This window comes from Chaetura pelagica, unplaced genomic scaffold (genome assembly GCF_000747805.2).
Source record: "Chaetura pelagica isolate M959 unplaced genomic scaffold, ChaPel_1.0 scaffold132, whole genome shotgun sequence".
Taxonomy (NCBI): Eukaryota; Metazoa; Chordata; class Aves; order Apodiformes; family Apodidae; genus Chaetura; species Chaetura pelagica.
Genome location: NW_009952709.1, coordinates 1,488,124 through 1,505,552, shown reverse-complemented (window position 1 = coordinate 1,505,552; position 17,429 = coordinate 1,488,124). Strand labels below are relative to the sequence as shown.

The following is a 17,429-nucleotide window of genomic DNA, read 5'->3' as shown; positions in this document are numbered from 1 at the left end:
TACACAGCCCACCATGAACTGACTTGACCTGAGCCAACAGCTAAACCCATTATTGGCTAAAACCTGGGGTTTAACTCAGGAATGACCTGAACTTCTTGCTTTTAAAGTCTACAGTTGATCACGAGAACCACCTACACACACACACCCACCCCTGGAGCCAAATCTTGAAAGCAAGACATCTTCTCCAGCACTGAGGAAATATTAATATCCACTGGGAAAACCTGATCTGCTTCCTCAATATTCCACCCTGGCACCACAAAGCAAAGAAGTTGGTTTCTTTTACTAATCCAAAAACCAACAAAAGTCAATTTTTGTGAGCACCAGGAGGAAGGCAGAAGAGGGAAGAGACACAAACCCATTTATTGCCAACCATTGGTTTGACTGATGCTGACCATGCCAGGCAGGAAGGAGTTCCCATCTGTTTGAAGAGCTCTGTTTAAGTGGCCGTGCTCCCTGGGGAGGATCAAGCAGCTTCCCAAACCATCTTGCTTACACTACAGGTTTGACACATGCCACACAAAGGAAGCAGAACCTCTTTCTCCTCCTAAACTGCCAGACTTCCCAGTGGCACAAACGTGACCCTCCCCTGGAGCTCCCCAGTGAACACTCTGCCCTCATCCATCCTGCAGCCCCTGGTATCACCAACCTCATCCACTGGAGATCCCTTCCCTCCAGTCCAGTTCACTCAGATCCCTCAGCACAGAAAAGACCCAAGAGACCAGAAATTAAGCAAAGAGCCTAAACTTGGTGTCAAAAAGCATCTCTAAGTGCCAGATGCTGAGCCTGGAGCTTGGGTTACCTGTACCGAGATCTGGAGTCACTCACCCTTCTGGTTCCAGCACTGAAGCCCTGGCCAGAACATCCCACACACTTGGTTACTGGTTCAGCAAGAAAAAAAAAAGGAAGATCAGTTTTCCACATTCCACTGAGTTTCCCTCATGTTTTCAGAAAGCCCTGAGGAAGACAATGGTCTCAAAGCACCCAAAACCTTTGGGTTGAGCTGCAGGTCCAAGGATGAATGTACAAATGTGACACTGTTGCTCCTGGCACTCAGGATTAATAGCAGTAGTGACAGGAGGAGGGGTAATGGTTAAAATCTGGAAAGGAGGAGATGTAGGTGAGACATGAGGAAGAAATTCTTTGCTGTGAGGGTGGTGAGAGCCTGGCCCAGGTTGCCCAGGGAAGCTGTGGCTGCCCCATCCCTGGCAGTGTTGAAGGGCAGGTTGGATGGGGCTTGGAGCAGCCTGGGCTGGTGGGAGGTGTCCCTGCCCATGCAGGGGGTGAATCTACATGATCTTGAACGTCTTTTCCAACCCAAACCATCCTGTGATTCTATTATTAGGTCACAGTTGAAACCAGAGTAGTTTTCTAGATCTTCACTCTTTTCAACAACCACAGCCAGGCTCTCATGAGCAGGCATTTCACCATCAAGGGTGGCTTCTTGAGAGCTGGGACACAGCAGAAGCCACAGTTGAGAAATCCTTCACACTCCTCCTCATCTCATCATGAGACAGCACTCATCACCACACAGAGGACTTGGGTGTTTGGGGGGGGGGGGGGTGTTTGGTTTTTAAACTCTGAAGCATTAAAAAAAAAAAATGAACCACTTTGTAGCTGCAGTTTGATGTGGTGGTTTGGTTTGGATGTCTTAGTGTTCCTAGCCAGCTGCACCAGCTGTGCAGGGATTTCCACCTCCAGAGAAGGGCAAGCAGTGAAGCAGATGTCCCCACTACCCAATTGCTGGGCCAGGATCAAACAGGTCCAGAGTTCTCCTGCCACCTGCAGTGCCCATGACTCCTGGGCAGGGTGCAGGGCTCTCCTCCCAAGAGCCACCGTTTCCCTGCAACCAACCTCCCTCCAAGAGCCATAAAAAGCTAAAAGTGCTGCCTGGACTCTGGACTAAGTGATCCTGCCTGGCTTTGGTAAAGCCCTGGCTGGGAGGAAGGGCCCACCTTCACTTCACAGCTGCCCAACCTCAGCTCCTGCAGCCCAGGGGGATGAAACCCCCCTCAGGTGCTGCCCAACATTCCCCTCCTTGTGAGCAAAAAGCTTGGAAGGGGCATCAAGAGGCACAGAGCATGGAAAGCAGCACGAGATGGAGACCTGAAGAGCTACTTCTGTTTCTTCTCTCTTTGGGAGGAAAGCTGCTTGTCAGTGCCCCAACCTTCTTATTGTGCAGCACCATCATTCCTCAGTGCACTTCCCAGGTGTCCCATCCCTCACAGCCACTGCTAATAAAGGGAGAGAGGAGCCTGGCAATCTCATTCTCTGTTTGCCCTTCAGAAGGACTCTGACCTGAAACACTCAGCTTGCTGCAAGCAGAGCAGAGCCCTGATCCAAGGGTGGCTTCTGTCAGGGAAGGGCTGTCCCCACCTGCAGGTCTTCTGAAGTTTGGGGACCATCTGCAGCCTTCCTCTAAGCACAGCCCCAAGTCCTCCTCTGCTCAGGAAAGTCTCCTTTTAATTTAGCAGCCAGCCACACAATTACACCCCCACCTGCTTCACTCAACCTGCCTCTGCCCACCCCCACCACAAATCAGTGCACAAAAGCCACTCCAAGCAACCAGCTCTAATTAACACTTCAACGGGCTCAGCGTGGCCTGGGACCCCCTTTGGTGGGTGGAACAAGCCCAGAGGGAAAGATCCAGCCTCAAGGAACCTGCTGGGACCCCACTGGGCAAAGCTGGCTGTAGTGGTGCATGAAAGGAAACAGGGTCATTCTCCAGGGTGGGTTCAGAGCCCACAAATCCTTCCTCCCCGACCAGCACCTTCTCCTTGGAATCAAACTACATTTTTAGCTCTCCAAGAGCCCAGACACCCAAGGCACAGAAATTAGAAGGATTTCAAACTATTTTTGACTGTTCAAACTGTTCACACAGCCTCTTCCCTTGCAGTTGCTGATCACTCCTTTTCTCTGCCTCCAAAAAAAAAAAATAATGTGGTTCCTTGTCTCCCTAAATTCCTGCCCCTCCCAGATCAGTTGGCACCTTCCATTCAGGTAAGCAGGTAAATTCTCATCACCTTCTCCAATTTGTTTTTCATCTGATTCAATTTCCAAAGGTCCCCTCAGCTTTTCTGAGCCAGCCAATACCCACCCATCACTGGAGCATAAAAGGAATGGAAAACAAGGATTAGCTCCATTAAAATCTAGAGAGGCTTTGCTCTTGGCATGACTCATGCCCAGTGCCAAGAGCCATCAGCCTTTGTCCATCACCACCCAGACTTCCCAGCCACAAGAAGAACCCACCTCCTTTGCCTTGTGACAGCTAATTCAAGATCAAGCTTGTCCCTCTTCAAGGATCCATTTTCCCACCTCCTGTTGCTGCTCAGTTTCACTTCCCAGCACAGAATTGCCACAGGTTACATGGTAGAAAAGCAGAGAGAAATCTGCATTTCCCTGCTCTGGTTCCCTCACTGTCTAGATCTAAAACCTGCTTTTATAAAGCACTGAACACACTGTCTGAGGTGATGCTGCCAGGGCATCCGAGGGGGTTTATTTCATTTTAATGTTGCTTTTCAAATTATTATGTTCCCTGGTGATTGGGGTGTGGCAAACTGGGGGTGTTTTGGAGAGGACACAAGAGCCAGTCACACAAGACCCTGTAATCTGAACATCCCTGTCCAGTGGCCATTGAATTCACAGGAACATACATGTGGAAATAAATGCTGGACACTATCAGCACCCATGTACACAGGTCAGTCTGGAGAGGAGAAGGCTCCAGGGAGACCTTAGAGCAGCTTCCAGTGCCTGAAGGGGCTCCAGGAAAGCTGGGGAGGGACTTGGGACAAGGGCAGGGAGGGAGAGGACAAGGGGGAATGGATTAAAACTGGAAGAGGGGGGATTTAGGTGAGACATGAGAAGGAAATTCTTTGTTGTGGGGGTGGTGAGAGCCTGGCCCAGGCTGCCCAGGGAAGCTGTGGCTGCCCCATCCCTGGCAGTGTTGAAGGGCAGGTTGGATGGGGCTTGGAGCAGCCTGGGCTGGTGGGAGGTGTCCCTGCCCATGCAGTCCCTTCCAACCCAAGTCATTCCCTGATTCCATGGTACTTGATGGCTTTAAGAACCTCAGCCCGCATCCAGGCATCCACTTCTCAAACACTTCTGAGGTCACATCTCACCCCAACCCCTGTCTGGGAGGTAAGTCCACCTGGAATCGAAAGCTTTGAGGCCCCCAGGCTGGGGCACAGCCCAGGTTGGGGGGTTCCTGTGCCTCCCCCTCCAACAGCCACCCCTGCACCCAAGGCTGCTGCTGCTCCTCACACACTGCACCAGGAATAGCAGCTCAGGCTGCCCACGCACCGAGATGATCCTGGTAACCAGCAAAGCTACCAGCGAGATGAACAGGTCTTTATTACTCTGCTAAATGAGTTACCTTCCAGATGATTAGTATCACCAGGAGCTAGGAGCACATTTCTCAGTTGTCCAGGCAATCAAGATAATTTGAGCTTTTGTAATTTGTTCCCGACAGCCTGAGACACCAGTAACAGCCCAGAGACCTTGTGCACATCACTTGGCAGCTCCAGGCCTGGCACACACTGTCTCTGCCAGTCCCACCCAGAGCTCCAGGCAGCTGATCCAACTGGCTCAAGAAGCTACCAAGACTCTTTTGAGAGTCTTTAATCCAGGCTGGCTGAAAGCCAAAAAAAATTTACTCTGCTCATAAAGGACAGAGCACGATCCATCTATTTATATCAGTCTTTAGCATCTCTTGGTGTTGGACAAAGAGTTGTGGGCAGAGCCTCCAAAAGGATGTGACAGACCTAGGGAAGGACCAAAGCAACAGAGGGGGTCAGCAGTGCACAGAAAAGCTCTCAGGTCAAGGGAGGTTGGGCAGCATAAATCTCTGCTGGAGATCCATAAAATTGGAAGCATGAAGAGAAAGGAACAAATGTTCTCCAGATCTTACTACCCCAGATCTAGGAGGCACCAGTAGAGATCTCAGGCAGCTCATGATAAGAAAAGGGATAAGCAGCACCTTTCCTTGTGGTGTCCAGTCAAACCATGAGACCAGTGACCCAGGATATGACGAAGCCAAAAGTATCATCAGGCTCCAAACACAACCAACCAAGGAGATTGATCCCCTGGGACCACAGTTTAAAGACCATCAGAATCATTTTTTTTTTCCTCAAAACAACCTTAAACACATGAATTTTAGGAACCAGGAAAGCAAGAACCATTTCCTCCATGCCTTGTTCTCCAGTCTTCTCCTTCAGCACCACCCCATGACACCAGCTCCAGAGAATGTTTGCAGTTTAACCCAACACAGCAACTCTTTGGAATATTGCACCCAGAGCCCAGGACACCAGGAGAAATTCTTCTTAGCTCCAACAGGAGCAGGCCTGAACCCTCAAGGCCCTACATCCCAGCTCATCAGTCCATCCACTGCCACCTGGGGGTTGGGGTGTAGGGAGGACTTTGTTCCCAAGACAACTGTGGACACCTGAGCTTTCCAGCCCTCAACAAACTGCAGCAACAGAGTTTTAAAAAAATACATCTCTTCTCCTCCCTTGGGAATAGTCCATTAATACCACAGTCATTGTCCATTAATACCACAGTCATTGTCCAGTTGAGCAGTGTCAGGTTGGGGTGATTTAGAGCTGCTAATGGGTGATGTCACCACCAAAGTGAATGCAATCCCAGAAAAACATGAGAATAAAATGACCAGGAGCTGTAAAACACACACATCTCCCCCCAGCAGCCCCAGGGACAGGGCAGTTTTCCTCCAGTCTCTTCTGCAACTGGAGGAGTTTCTAAGAAATGACTAAAATAAAAATGACAGAGGAAGCAAAATCTGTTAAGGAACACAAATCTACTGTTTTCCCAGGCCTTTCTCAAGAGCAAATCAACACGTTGACTTGGGAGTGAATGAAAACCAGACACCACAGCCTGGCTGGAGAAAGACACTAAGGGAGTGTTTTCTGGAACAACAAACCAAGCCATCTTGGGCCACTACCTGTGAGGCTCCAGTTCAGCTCAATAGGATATTGATCCTGGCTGCATCTAACACAGCCCTGACTTCTTTTCTAATTAAGAAGTTCTGCTGTCTGTTTTTGACCCAAAAAAATGCCCATCATGGCAGGGAAATAAAACAATATACATATTTTTCAATCATCTCAGCCTGCAGGCATTGAGCAGGAGGAAAAAAATGCTTGGAAAAAAACAGGTGGAAAGGGTTGCTGTGGAATTCCTGTCCTATTTACAGGAGGGTAAGTCCAATAAATGCAGAACCTTCCCCCACAGCCTCCTCCCAAACACACCCAGACACTGCCTGCCCTTCTTACTATGGAAACAGCTCACGAGAGCAAAGCTGCTCTTTGCTTTTATGGGCTTCAGCTAAAAGCTGCAAATGAGATCAGCTTTTCTGACATTCACCATTTACCTTCAGAAAAAATGTGCACTCAGCAGGATTAGCAGGTACACGGCTCTGCAGGGGGCACCATGAGATGCAGTTTCCTGATCCTTCATGCTCACAGGAATAAAAATAAAGGGAAAATTAAAGCCTTCTATAATATGGAAGATCAACGTGAAACTGAGCTGAGGAGCTGAACACTGAGCACTGCCTGGGAAGCATGAACAAACGTTTTCAAGTAGAAATCTTGCACATGGGGAAGGGAAAGCTTTTGATAGAGCAGTAAAATCATAGCTGGAAAACTGATGTCCTACCTATATCTTTATTTATAAGGACATACTAAGTACAAGTTCATCGCTGCCCTTCTTTATTATTCCCCAACAAATCACAGAACCTGCTTGATCATCATCTGAAACACACAGGTCTCAGACCACCTTCCATGGAAACAAAAATCCAGGTCCCACTTGTGTCACCATCTCACAGCCCCTCCCTGGGGAAAGGGCCACATTTGTCAGCAGTAAATGCTCCTCCTCAGCAACCTGCCCTTCAAGTCTGGGTGCAGAGAGGCCAGGAGGATGCCTGGCTCCAGCAAAAGGCTTTGCTGAGTCTCTCCTGCCTTGTTAGGAGGCAACAGGCAGAGGGAAAGGATTCCCAGCCAAAGGAGGAAGCCCAAGGAAGAGGAGCTCCTGCTTTCCAGCACAGCCCCATGGCAACACAGGAGTGAGCTCAGAACATCAGGAGGATCTAGGAAAAATCAGAGCAAAACACAACAGGCTGCAGAGAAAACACTAATTCAATCCCCTGCAGATCTTTGGGTGTTATTTCTCCACTATAGGTCTCTCCATCTGATCACTGGGTTTGGAAATGCAGCCCCAGGTTCAGGAACACGTTTCTCTATCCAGACACACGAGCAACCTGGTTATTTGCAGCAGGGCTCCCCAGACACCAAAAAGTGGGCACGAGCTCAAGCTCCTTGCTAAATCCAGCCCTGGAATTACAAGATTAGAGGTCTGTGGATTTTCTCAGTGGGGAAGACTCCTGCACTTGGTGTTGCTCAGTTGACAGGTCCCCCCTGCAGTCCCCAGACAAGGCGATCTCAGCCCAGCCCAGCGAGTGGCACCGTTGGAAACCAGCAGCTCTGACCTTATCAGGGTTGTACTTCAAAAGGAAACGTGTGTTTGCAGATGGCAACAGGGTTCCTCGTTACAGCTGCCTCATCAGGCTGATATCCCAGGATTGTGGGGGGGAGAGATCAAACAGGGCTGCAAACAGCAGGGACACTGACACGGGCACCGGGGAGACGTCGCGGGGTGGGGATCCCACAACCACCATTCCCAGCACACACCACCATTCCCAGCCACTGCCACAGGACTCTGCACAGCTCAGCCACAGCCAGGCAGTTCCGAGTCCAGTTCATGTTCCACGGTCACAACGTTTTACTAAAGATCTTAAGTATTGTTTTCGGTCCAAGAGCTAATACAGAGGTTGCTCTAAGATGATAAGCAGGCACAACAGCTTTCAATCAAGGTGGTTTTATTTTTTTATTATTTTTTTTTTGCAGGGTTCTACAGTAGTGGGACAGAGGAAGCAGCAGCAAGAGGGGAAGGAGAAAGTTTAGAATATACAGCACTTCCTTTTGGGCTGAGTTTCCGGAGGCTCGAGGGCAGCTAGGATAGCCTCATCAAACACATTCTTCAGACCTCTCTACAAGACAGAGGGGAGGAGAAAAAACAGCAGCCAGGTTAGAGGATTAGACAAAAAAAAAAAAAAAAAAACACAATCAAATAAAAAAAATTACCTATTTGGATCCTTGGCTTGTGTTTATGAAAAAAGCCAACCCAAGTAGCAACGTGGCTGCAATTCAGAGAAGCTTTTATGTCTGACCTTAACTGTGAGCACTGAACCCCTGGAGTCAGCTCAATTCCAACATGCACTTGGATGCTTTGCTGAAGGATAAATCGAAGCACAAGCCAAAGCCCCTCCCAGAATTAGGGCCTTCAATTTATATGTATATTTCTTTCTAACACACAGAAGGGCATAACAGTAACTAGGAATCAGAACATATCACCAGTTGGAATAATTGTAGCATCTGTGCTGATTCCCTTTTCATCCCAGTTCCCCCTTATGCTTCCAAGTATGTAAATCCAATTCTCCTTGTGGCACCAGTGAAATTTCTATTGATTTAATCCCCAGCAGCAGGAGAACCAAGCCCTGCATGTTTATTTTCCTCCTCTCAATACATACAGAATTCCCTTCGGCCTCAATTGCTGGATCACATGGTGCACTGAATGCAAATGGAATTACAGTGATAATGTAGCTAATGAACACATTTGTGAATGTATGGGAGCATTTTCCTACCAGCAACCACTATGAACCAGACCAAAGAATATACACATGGGCCACAGAGTAGCAGGGAAGGTGTGTGAAGTAAGTGCATGCTAAGAACAAGAGCCAGGCTGCAGTTTTCTGGGAGAGAGAAAAAACAACTACCTGAAATCCTTCCAAAATGAAGGTTGCAGGATCAGGACCTCATGCAGACCTTTGGAACATTTGCTTTGGAGCTTTTAAAGCACAATTTGTAGACCTGAAGTGTTACTTAAGGTTTGTGTTTTCATTGCCCACTAGCATTACTCTGCATTTATATAAATAGCTGTAGAAACTGTTGCAATGGATAAGGAAAATGCTGAAAGCATTTCCAAGAAAGAAGTTAGTGCCTTCAATTTCAAATCTGGGCACAAAAGGCACAAGCAGCATTTTCAGCTCCATCTTTTACATGACATGCAATCCCTTGGAATTATTTTTGGAAAAGGGATTTCTCTAGCAGGCCAAATTCATTCCTGCAGGAACTTCACCTGTTTCAGAGTTACCAAAAAATGGGCTGCATTGAATTTGTTAGCTCATTCCTGGTTGACTTTTCAAGCCATCCTGTGATGTCTGAAGATAAGTTGATTTAAATCAGGTTCAAATTAGAGCCTGCAAAGTCCAACAAACCACCTGGATAAGGTACTTGCCAACACACACACAAATAAATACCCTCAAAACCTCTTCCCAGCTGGTTTAACCAACACTTTGAAAGCTCCTCATTCAGCACAACAACCACCCTTTATTGCCAGGAAGGTCAGAAAAGCAGGGGTTTGGCACCATTTCACTATGATCACAGTGTTCAAACCAACACAAATCAAAGCAAGACTCACCCTGAAACTGCAGTGGAGAGGGAATCACTTACCCTGTGAGGACCACAACAAAATCCATCACGTTCCAGCCGTTCCGGAGGTAAGAGCCTTTGTGGAAAACAAAGCCCAGGGCGATGATTTTTATACCAGCTTCAAAACAAAATATTCCAATAAAGTAGGGCTCAGTGTCATCCTGAAAAAGAACCAAAACCAAAAGGTGTGAAGGCAAGACCTGTGCTCCTGCAACAGTCACATCACCAGCTACGTGCACCAACTTCACACCCTGTTCAGCCCTCTGAGCAGAGCTGGAAATAATAGGTTGAAATCTCCTGGAAATTTAAAGAACATAAGAATTTAAATTTTAAAAATTTAAATTTCAAGGAAATAGGAATTTCTTTAGTGTTTCTCTGCAGGTCAGCTTCTAGTTTTTCACCTGGAAACTCTACTTGCCTTTATTCTGGCAGTTGCACCCCACACGTTCCACCTTTACTCAATATTCTAGAGGGAATTTTAACACTGAAATCTTGCTGCAAGGGTTTATTTCATCCTGAGATCACATATTTCTGCGTTATGGACATGGAACAAAGCAGGTGCTTTACAATTCATCCAGGAAACAGAAACAAGAGGATTTCTTGAGGAGGAACAGGCAGCACAGCAACCTGGCAAACCCTGGCAGGAAATGATTTATCACTTAATCCATCAGTTCTGCCCTCACTCCTTCCCCTCCATTTCCTCCCTTGCCTCAGCTGCAGCCAGGCCTGGTTTCCTTCCACTGAGCATCTGATGCAGGGAGAAACCCCCACTCCCCTGAGCAGCAGCAAGGTTTGGGTCTCAGGCCCACAGTGCAGACTGAATCACTCCAAGGACTCACAGCTCTGCATTCCAGTTGCTAGAGAGAAAAAAAATCAAGCTGAGTCTCCACAGTTTTACTGAACCATTTTTTTCATCTGTGGGCCCAGATTCAGTGTCACACTCTCTTGACCAGAATTGCAACACTGCAACGGGTCCATGCCAGACAGAAATGCTCACATTCTGAACCAAGATGTGGGCAAGAAATGGGGACAAAGCAAGAGGTGCCAGCAAGAACATGTTCATGAGCTTTGGCACCTGTAACCAATTCCCAAATGTGCCTCAGACCCTTAATTCCAGCTGAAGCAAATGGAAGTAAAGCAGCCCTGCCCAGAAGGATGGAAACTCCCAAATTAAGATTGGAAACCTTTGTTCCAGTGGCTTCACCATTTCTGCTCAGAGCCAAAGCCATGAGCTGCTGCTTGATGGAGACTTGTTTACATTCTGCAGCTCTACTAATGACAAAGGGGGATTTTAGTTCCCTCATGCAGAAAGAGCATGAATGTCAAGTCTTGTGGCCACAAAACAACTTTGATAAAATCATTTATTTTACTAGCACAGCAAATCCTGCTCAGCCCTGTCCCACAGACCCACCCTTTGGTCACAGGGAGCCAGGCTTGTCACACCAAGAAGCCAAATATCATCACAGCCTCCTCCCAAAGGGGTTCCCACTCAGCACATCAATGGAGACCCAACTCAGCCACAAAGTGCTCATCACTGAAGGTGCCTCCAAGCTGTTGCAGAATGATTCTGGTTGGAAAAGACCTTTAAAATCATCAAGTCCAGCCATAACCATGAGCTGAACTCTACCCAAGCCAGTGCTTAAACAGTGTCCCTCAGCACCACATCTACACAGCTCTGAAACCCCTCCAGGGGTGGGGATTCAATCACCTCCCTGGGCAGCCTTAGGCCAGGGCCTGACAACCCTTTCAGAGAAGAAGTTTCTTCTAACATCCAATCTAAACCTCTCCTGGCACAAATTGAGGCCATTTCCTCTTGTTCTATCACTTACCCCCTGGGAGAAGAGGCTGACATCTCCCCCCATCCCCTTTGGCTCCAACCTCCTCTCAGGCTGTTGCAGAGCTAGAATGTGTCCCCTCAACCTCCTTTGCTCCAGGCTGGACACCCTCAGCTGCTCCTCTTAATGCTTGTTTCCCACTGTTGGAAATTCCTGCTTCTGGACAAGCTTCTCCAGAGTGGCTGCACTCAAGTTTTGTTTCCTACAAAGCAGGAACCCACTCCCTGCACACCCCAGTGACCCCAGCTCCTCCATGGACTTCATCTTTCACACCACGTCACCTCCACTCCCCTCCACCTTTCCTGAGCTCACAGCCCCAGCAGATCCATTTCCCATTCCCCTGCAGCCAGGAAGGAGGACCAGGTTACACCCCCACTGACTGGGCAGGCAGCAAAGCAGAGCAGGGGACTGAGCTCCCACTGAACAAACCCAGATCTTCTCTCCCTCCAGCTGAGGAGCTGCTTCCACCACCAGCAGCACCTCCAAGCTCTCTGTCTCTCCACAGAGCCCCACTGACACTGCTCAGAGGACACAGGAGCTACCACTGACAGATTGAGAAGCTCCAACTGCCCATCTCAGAGCCAGTTCCACACCAAGAAGCAGCAACAACAGGAGGACATCAGGCCTTTCATGACCTTCAACAGAAACCCTACAATAAGAGCCTTCATCCTTCACCTTCTCCACAGCAGGAGCTGGGGGGTCCCACAGGAGGAGTGGGAGCCCCAGGACTCCAACACAGAACAGAAAACAGGGAAGAAGGGTCAGAAATCATCAGATATGACGTTTCAGGAGAACTTAACTCACTGCTCCTCTGCTTTCCCTTGGGCACAGGAGCACTCTGACTGCTCCTCTTCAGCCCCACATCAAATTCTACTTTAATAAGCTCACCAAACCTTTGAAAACAAAGGCCTCCTGAGTTTCTACCCCACCACTACAAGCACAACCCACACACACTCCTTCTTATCACTCCCTCACCTCTTGGGACCCTTATATCTACTCCACCCCAGGTCCTTTGCTTAATCTGGGTCAGGTGCTTTGAAATTGCAGCTCCCAGGTTTAAAGAGTCAGGTTTAAGTTATCAAGGGTTGGCTAGAACATGCTCTTCCCAAAGCTAGGACTACACAGAGCTCTTGGGAATTGGGTCGAATAAGTTCTTGGCAGCTTCTAGGGAAGCAGGAAGGCTCACAGATGGACTTGGGTATTTGTGACAAAGGAAAATTGTCATCAATAGGGTTGGCAGTGAGTAGCTGGGAAAATAAGAGGGGATAGAATCTTTTCTGTAGCCTCAATTTACACTGTTTCAGCCTAAGAATCAGGGCAGTAACAATGGGATGAAAAGTCAATTTTATGCCCTATTAGGCAGTGGGGACCTGCTGCTGGAGAAAGGGATGCACGTGTCTGTGTGTGATGGAAGGTGCTGGAGGGCAGGGCCATGGGGGACACAGCCTGTGCAGCACTGACCTGGCCCTGCCATGGGCTCAGGGACCCTCCTTCAGCCCCCTGGGACAGGAGCTGCTGCTTGGGTTCAAGAGTGGGCAAGTGCATGATAACAGGCATCAGTTTGTGTGCTTGGAAGGAGGGTGGAGAATCTGGGCAGCAGCCAGAGCTGTGCCAGCAGGTTGTTTGCTGTGGACACAGCCACGTTTGAGGCTGGGCCAAACACACATTTAATCAATATGTTTCAGATCAGAAACAACTTCTGAGTCTGGGAAGTCATTACTCTTCCTAGTCCATGTCCTAGTGCCCTTCCTTGGCCTCTGGGTGGGACAGCCTTGGTAGGTGTGGGTGTTGAAGGGCTTTGTTCATGCCAAGGGTGAGATGAGCAGCTCACATGCAACTGCCCAAAGCTGCAATGGATAAAGAATTAAAGGCATTAGTGAAGTGCCAGAGCTGTTGTGCTGAATATCTGAGGACAGGGATGTTCTGCCCTCACTGCAAAACCATCCAGGGGAGCCAAACATGCTGAGCCCCATGGTGGAATGTCAAGAAACCTCCTACAGGTCCACCAGGGTCTTCACACAGGGTGTGCCCCAGAGTAGGGTAGAAAATAGATTTCCTGTCCCAAAAGTCATGACACTGTCCCTGTCAGGCTGGGACAGCTCCAGGGTCTGGAGCACAAGTGTGCCAAGGAGCAGCTGAGGGAACTGGAGGTGTCCAGCCTGGAGAAGGGGAGGCTGAGGGGAGACCTTCTTTCTCTGCAACTGCCTGAGAGGAGGTTGGAGAGAGGGGGGCTCAGCTTCTCTCTCAAGGAACAAGTGATAGGACAAGAGGAAATGGCCTCAGGTTGTGCCAGGGGAGGTTTAGGTTGGATATTGGGAGGAATTTCTTCCCCAAAAGGGTTGTCAGGCCCTGGCCCAGGCTGCCCAGGGCAGGGGTGGGGTCCCCATCCCTGGAGGTGTTTCAAAGCCTTGGAGATGGAGCTGAGGGACATGGGTTAGTGGTGGCCTTGGCAGGGCTGGGTTAATGGTTGGACTGGATGACCTTGAAGGTCTTTTCCAAGCATAACAGTTTCATGACTGTGAAAAAACAAGAAATGAGAAAGGAGCCAGGGAGACAAAGAGCCTCAGCCAAGAGCACCATGAACAAGGCATCCTCCTGCAAGGCCATCCAGGGCTCAGAAGTGAAGCTCACATTCCCACATTTGCAGCTCTCACCACCAGGCTCTGGGCCACTCAGGACAAGTCCCTCAGCATCTTTTCAGTTGGCTTCAGTCCAGTGTGTAAAAAGGATGCAATATTTATTGGAACAGAGAGAGGCTGACTCTACAGCCTATTGGCTAAGGCCCTCAGCTGAGGTGGGCAGGAGCAAGCTGGTAGCATCTCTGTTCCAGTGGGTAATGACTGATGTGAAGTAAACACTTCAGGCAGCCAAAGAATGCAAGACCCCCAGCTCAGAAAGCAGGGGTGGGTCATTCTCTTCCTAGTGAGCAGAATGAGCTTATTTGTCTGAAGAGCAAGGACACAAAACAAATGCTCCAGTTCACCACTCAGTGCTTTGTCCACCAGACTGGTTGTTTTTCAGAGCCCTGGTTTTGACCAGAATGTCCACCCTAGAGCCAAGTCATGCCTTTCTGTGCTACAAACCACATACAGAAAACAGACAAAGATTACTTATAACTCAGCCATTCCAGCTCTGGAAATACTGCACATCCTGAGGATTCACTTGCTCCTCCCTTGTGCTTAATTAACCCTGCTTGATGTGCAAGAGGAGACCAGAAAACAGCCCAGTGAGATTGCACTTCAGGTTCCTACCCTGGGTCTCTGGGGAGAGACACAGAGGACAATTTTGTTCAGAAGAGAAAAAATGGTGAGGGTGTTTGTAGAGACTCCTCCCTCTCCTTCTCAGCTTCAAGGAACAGACAATCTTAAGCTTTTTGCCATTGTATCTGTGGCACAAAGTATCAGGGCAGCTTTGGTTTTCCTTCAACCACTCTGCTGACATTTTCCAGTCCTAAAAGGCTTGTGATGTGTAGCTCATAGCCTTAAGAGCTGATTAACTCTTCCATGATGAGCCCTCCCTTCAGTCTGGAGCTCTAACAAACCCAGGGGAAGTAAAGGCACCTCCAGAAACCAATAACCAAAAAAGAGGCCACTTCCATTTGTGCCAGAGACAGCCATAAAACACCTGCTCTTCTGCATGGGCTTAGAATTTGGCTGAACAAACCTGTAAAAGTGTGGGCATGTTCACCCACTCTGGCTGAGCACAGATCTGTAACATGTTCAATGGAACAACCTACAGCCTGTGGGAAAGGCAGGAGCCTTCTAAGGAGGTTTCACTTTGGAAACCAGAGGGCAGCTTTCTTATTCACCAGGCTTCATCTTTCCAGCATATGTTGAAACAAAAAGAGAAGAAATCATGATCTGTAAAGGTGCTCAGTGTTACTCTGTGATAAATCCCTCTGTGCTCCAGGGTTACCAACGTGCTGTAGCTAAAATGGCTTCAGAGCACCTGGGTCACAGACCCACTGCACCATGGTGGGGACAAAAATCAGGGGCTCATCTTCCTTCATCACCAAAGCAGAGACATAGAGGAGAAGATCATGCATTTAACTCCTGCAGTTATCTCCCACCATTTGAGGATGATGCCAGTTCCCTCCTTTGGAATCTCTGGGCAGGAGCTGAAGGTGTGTGTGGTGCTGGGGGCTGTAAAACTGGGTTAATCTGGGGGGGGAAAGGACTAATAAGGAGCCTCTTGGATCCTCTTAAAAACCTAGGGATAGAGAGGAACACAGAAACAATGTGCTAAGCACACTTACTGCTGCTCAGACTAACACATCACCAGAAGGTTACCAAGCCAGGACATCCACAAAACTACTTTCCCCTTCCCTAGTCCCTACATCCAGCATTTTGGAAGGCATTTCCCCAGCTGCACTGTTCTCCTGGGTGTAAACCCAGGCTTTGCTCACAACCCCAGCCTTGCTGCCTGACCCCAAAACACACAAAGACACATTAAATGGCAGAAAGATCAACACAGATACACGGTCTTGATTTCTGCCTCATCTCTTCTGGAGCAGCAATAATTCCAAGAGACAGAGACCAAGCAAACACAACGGAGATGGGCAGCCAAGCTCAGCAGCTCCACTTCCAACCAGTATCAACCAGTATCAACCCCCTGAGACCCTGAAGCTCTTCCTAGACCTGTCACTTACACACTTGTACCTGTTTCTGCAGAATGAGACTGTGAGAGTTGCCCACGAGTAGGGACCAGCCTTGAGAACTGTAGCAACCAGCACTCAGAGGCTCTTGGCAGCAAGCCTAATATTACTTCTGTTTGCATAATTTAATCTCTACATGTAAAACACAGAAGGATCCATATTTATTCATCCCTCAGATGTACACCGGGTTTAATGCATTTAGGCCTGAAAGATGTTCCAGACCATTAACAGCAGGAGAAAAAGATCAAACCAAACACCACCCGTTTTTCCTCCAGTGATGCTAAATGGCAGGATGGTTTTGAAGCTATTCTTGTATTTTCTCTGGAAACAAGGTAATTGGCCTCATTACCATAAAGCCTGTGGGTAAATTATTTTCCTCTGTACGTTGGTTTCTTTTTTTGGAAGGCAAGTGTGATCATCTAAACCCAAAGTTTGCTTTGTAGGGTCTTTGATAGATGCTGTAGCAGGAAGAGAGTTGAAAGGCATGTGGACCTAAAAGGTGACTGTTCTACCACTTCCTGGGGAGGTATCACTGAAGTGAATTTGATTCTACAGACAATTGTCACCACTTTCCTCTCTTGGCCTATACACAACCCAATTTGCTGCTGTTCTGGTGGCACCATAAGGTCCCTCTCTTGGGCTGGGCTGGCTGGAGTGATGATGATCCTTGAGAAGCTGGGATCAGGTGAGAGTCATATTTGCTGTCACTTATTATTTTTCTGATTATCAGGTCAACGCCCCTTTGTTTACACGTGGATCCTCCCAACAGCTACAAGCCCTGGCAACACGGGGTGCCTGGTGGTTGAGTTAGAGCAGAGCCAAAACATGGTCACAAATAGAACTCACCAGTCTCTCTGACATGGGTGTCTTGTCTCCATCAGGCAGATGTTGCTCCAGAGCCAGCACGATGCAGTTGGCAATAATTGTAGCTAAAATCATGTATTCAAACGGAGTGGGGACTGGAAGTTAAAGAAGACACCAGACAGCACAAACAGAACCTCATTCAAATCCCTTGTCTACCAAACCAGCCACATGGGTCAAGAATTCTCATCTTTTTTTGAAGACATTGAGTCTCCTTGACTTGCTCAGCTCTTTGTGGGGTGTCTTTGGGGGAGAAGGAGGAAACTGGCTCCCTTCTTTGAGGGAATTAGTCCCTTAAACAGAACCTGAGCTGCTGTTGATTATTATTTTGGGGAAAGGTTGCTAAGCTGAACTGCTCCCAGATAGTTGCTGCGGCTGGATGCCATCTGCTGAGCTGCCTGCAGCAACTCCCTCTCCTTTAACTTGAGCACAGAGTGGAAATGGGCTCGGAAAGTCCCGTTTGGAGCATCTACAGGGCTGCAAAGCACCGATTCCTGCCGGACCGCAACGCCCGTCCCCGGGGAGAGG

At 48.5% G+C, this 17,429-nt stretch overlaps 1 protein-coding gene across 1 annotated transcript in view; it reads right to left on the bottom strand.

The window, feature by feature from the left end:
• Window positions 1-17,429, bottom strand: part of CACNA1B (calcium channel, voltage-dependent, N type, alpha 1B subunit) — a 326,950-nt gene that overhangs the window by 303,060 nt on the left and 6,461 nt on the right. Inside the window, exons 3-4 of the mRNA XM_009994349.1 lie at window positions 16,887-16,992; window positions 9,573-9,712 (exon numbers count right to left, since the gene is read on the bottom strand). Coding sequence (XP_009992651.1) covers window positions 9,573-9,712; window positions 16,887-16,992 — 246 coding nt within the window. The remainder of the gene's footprint in view (window positions 1-9,572; window positions 9,713-16,886; window positions 16,993-17,429) is intronic.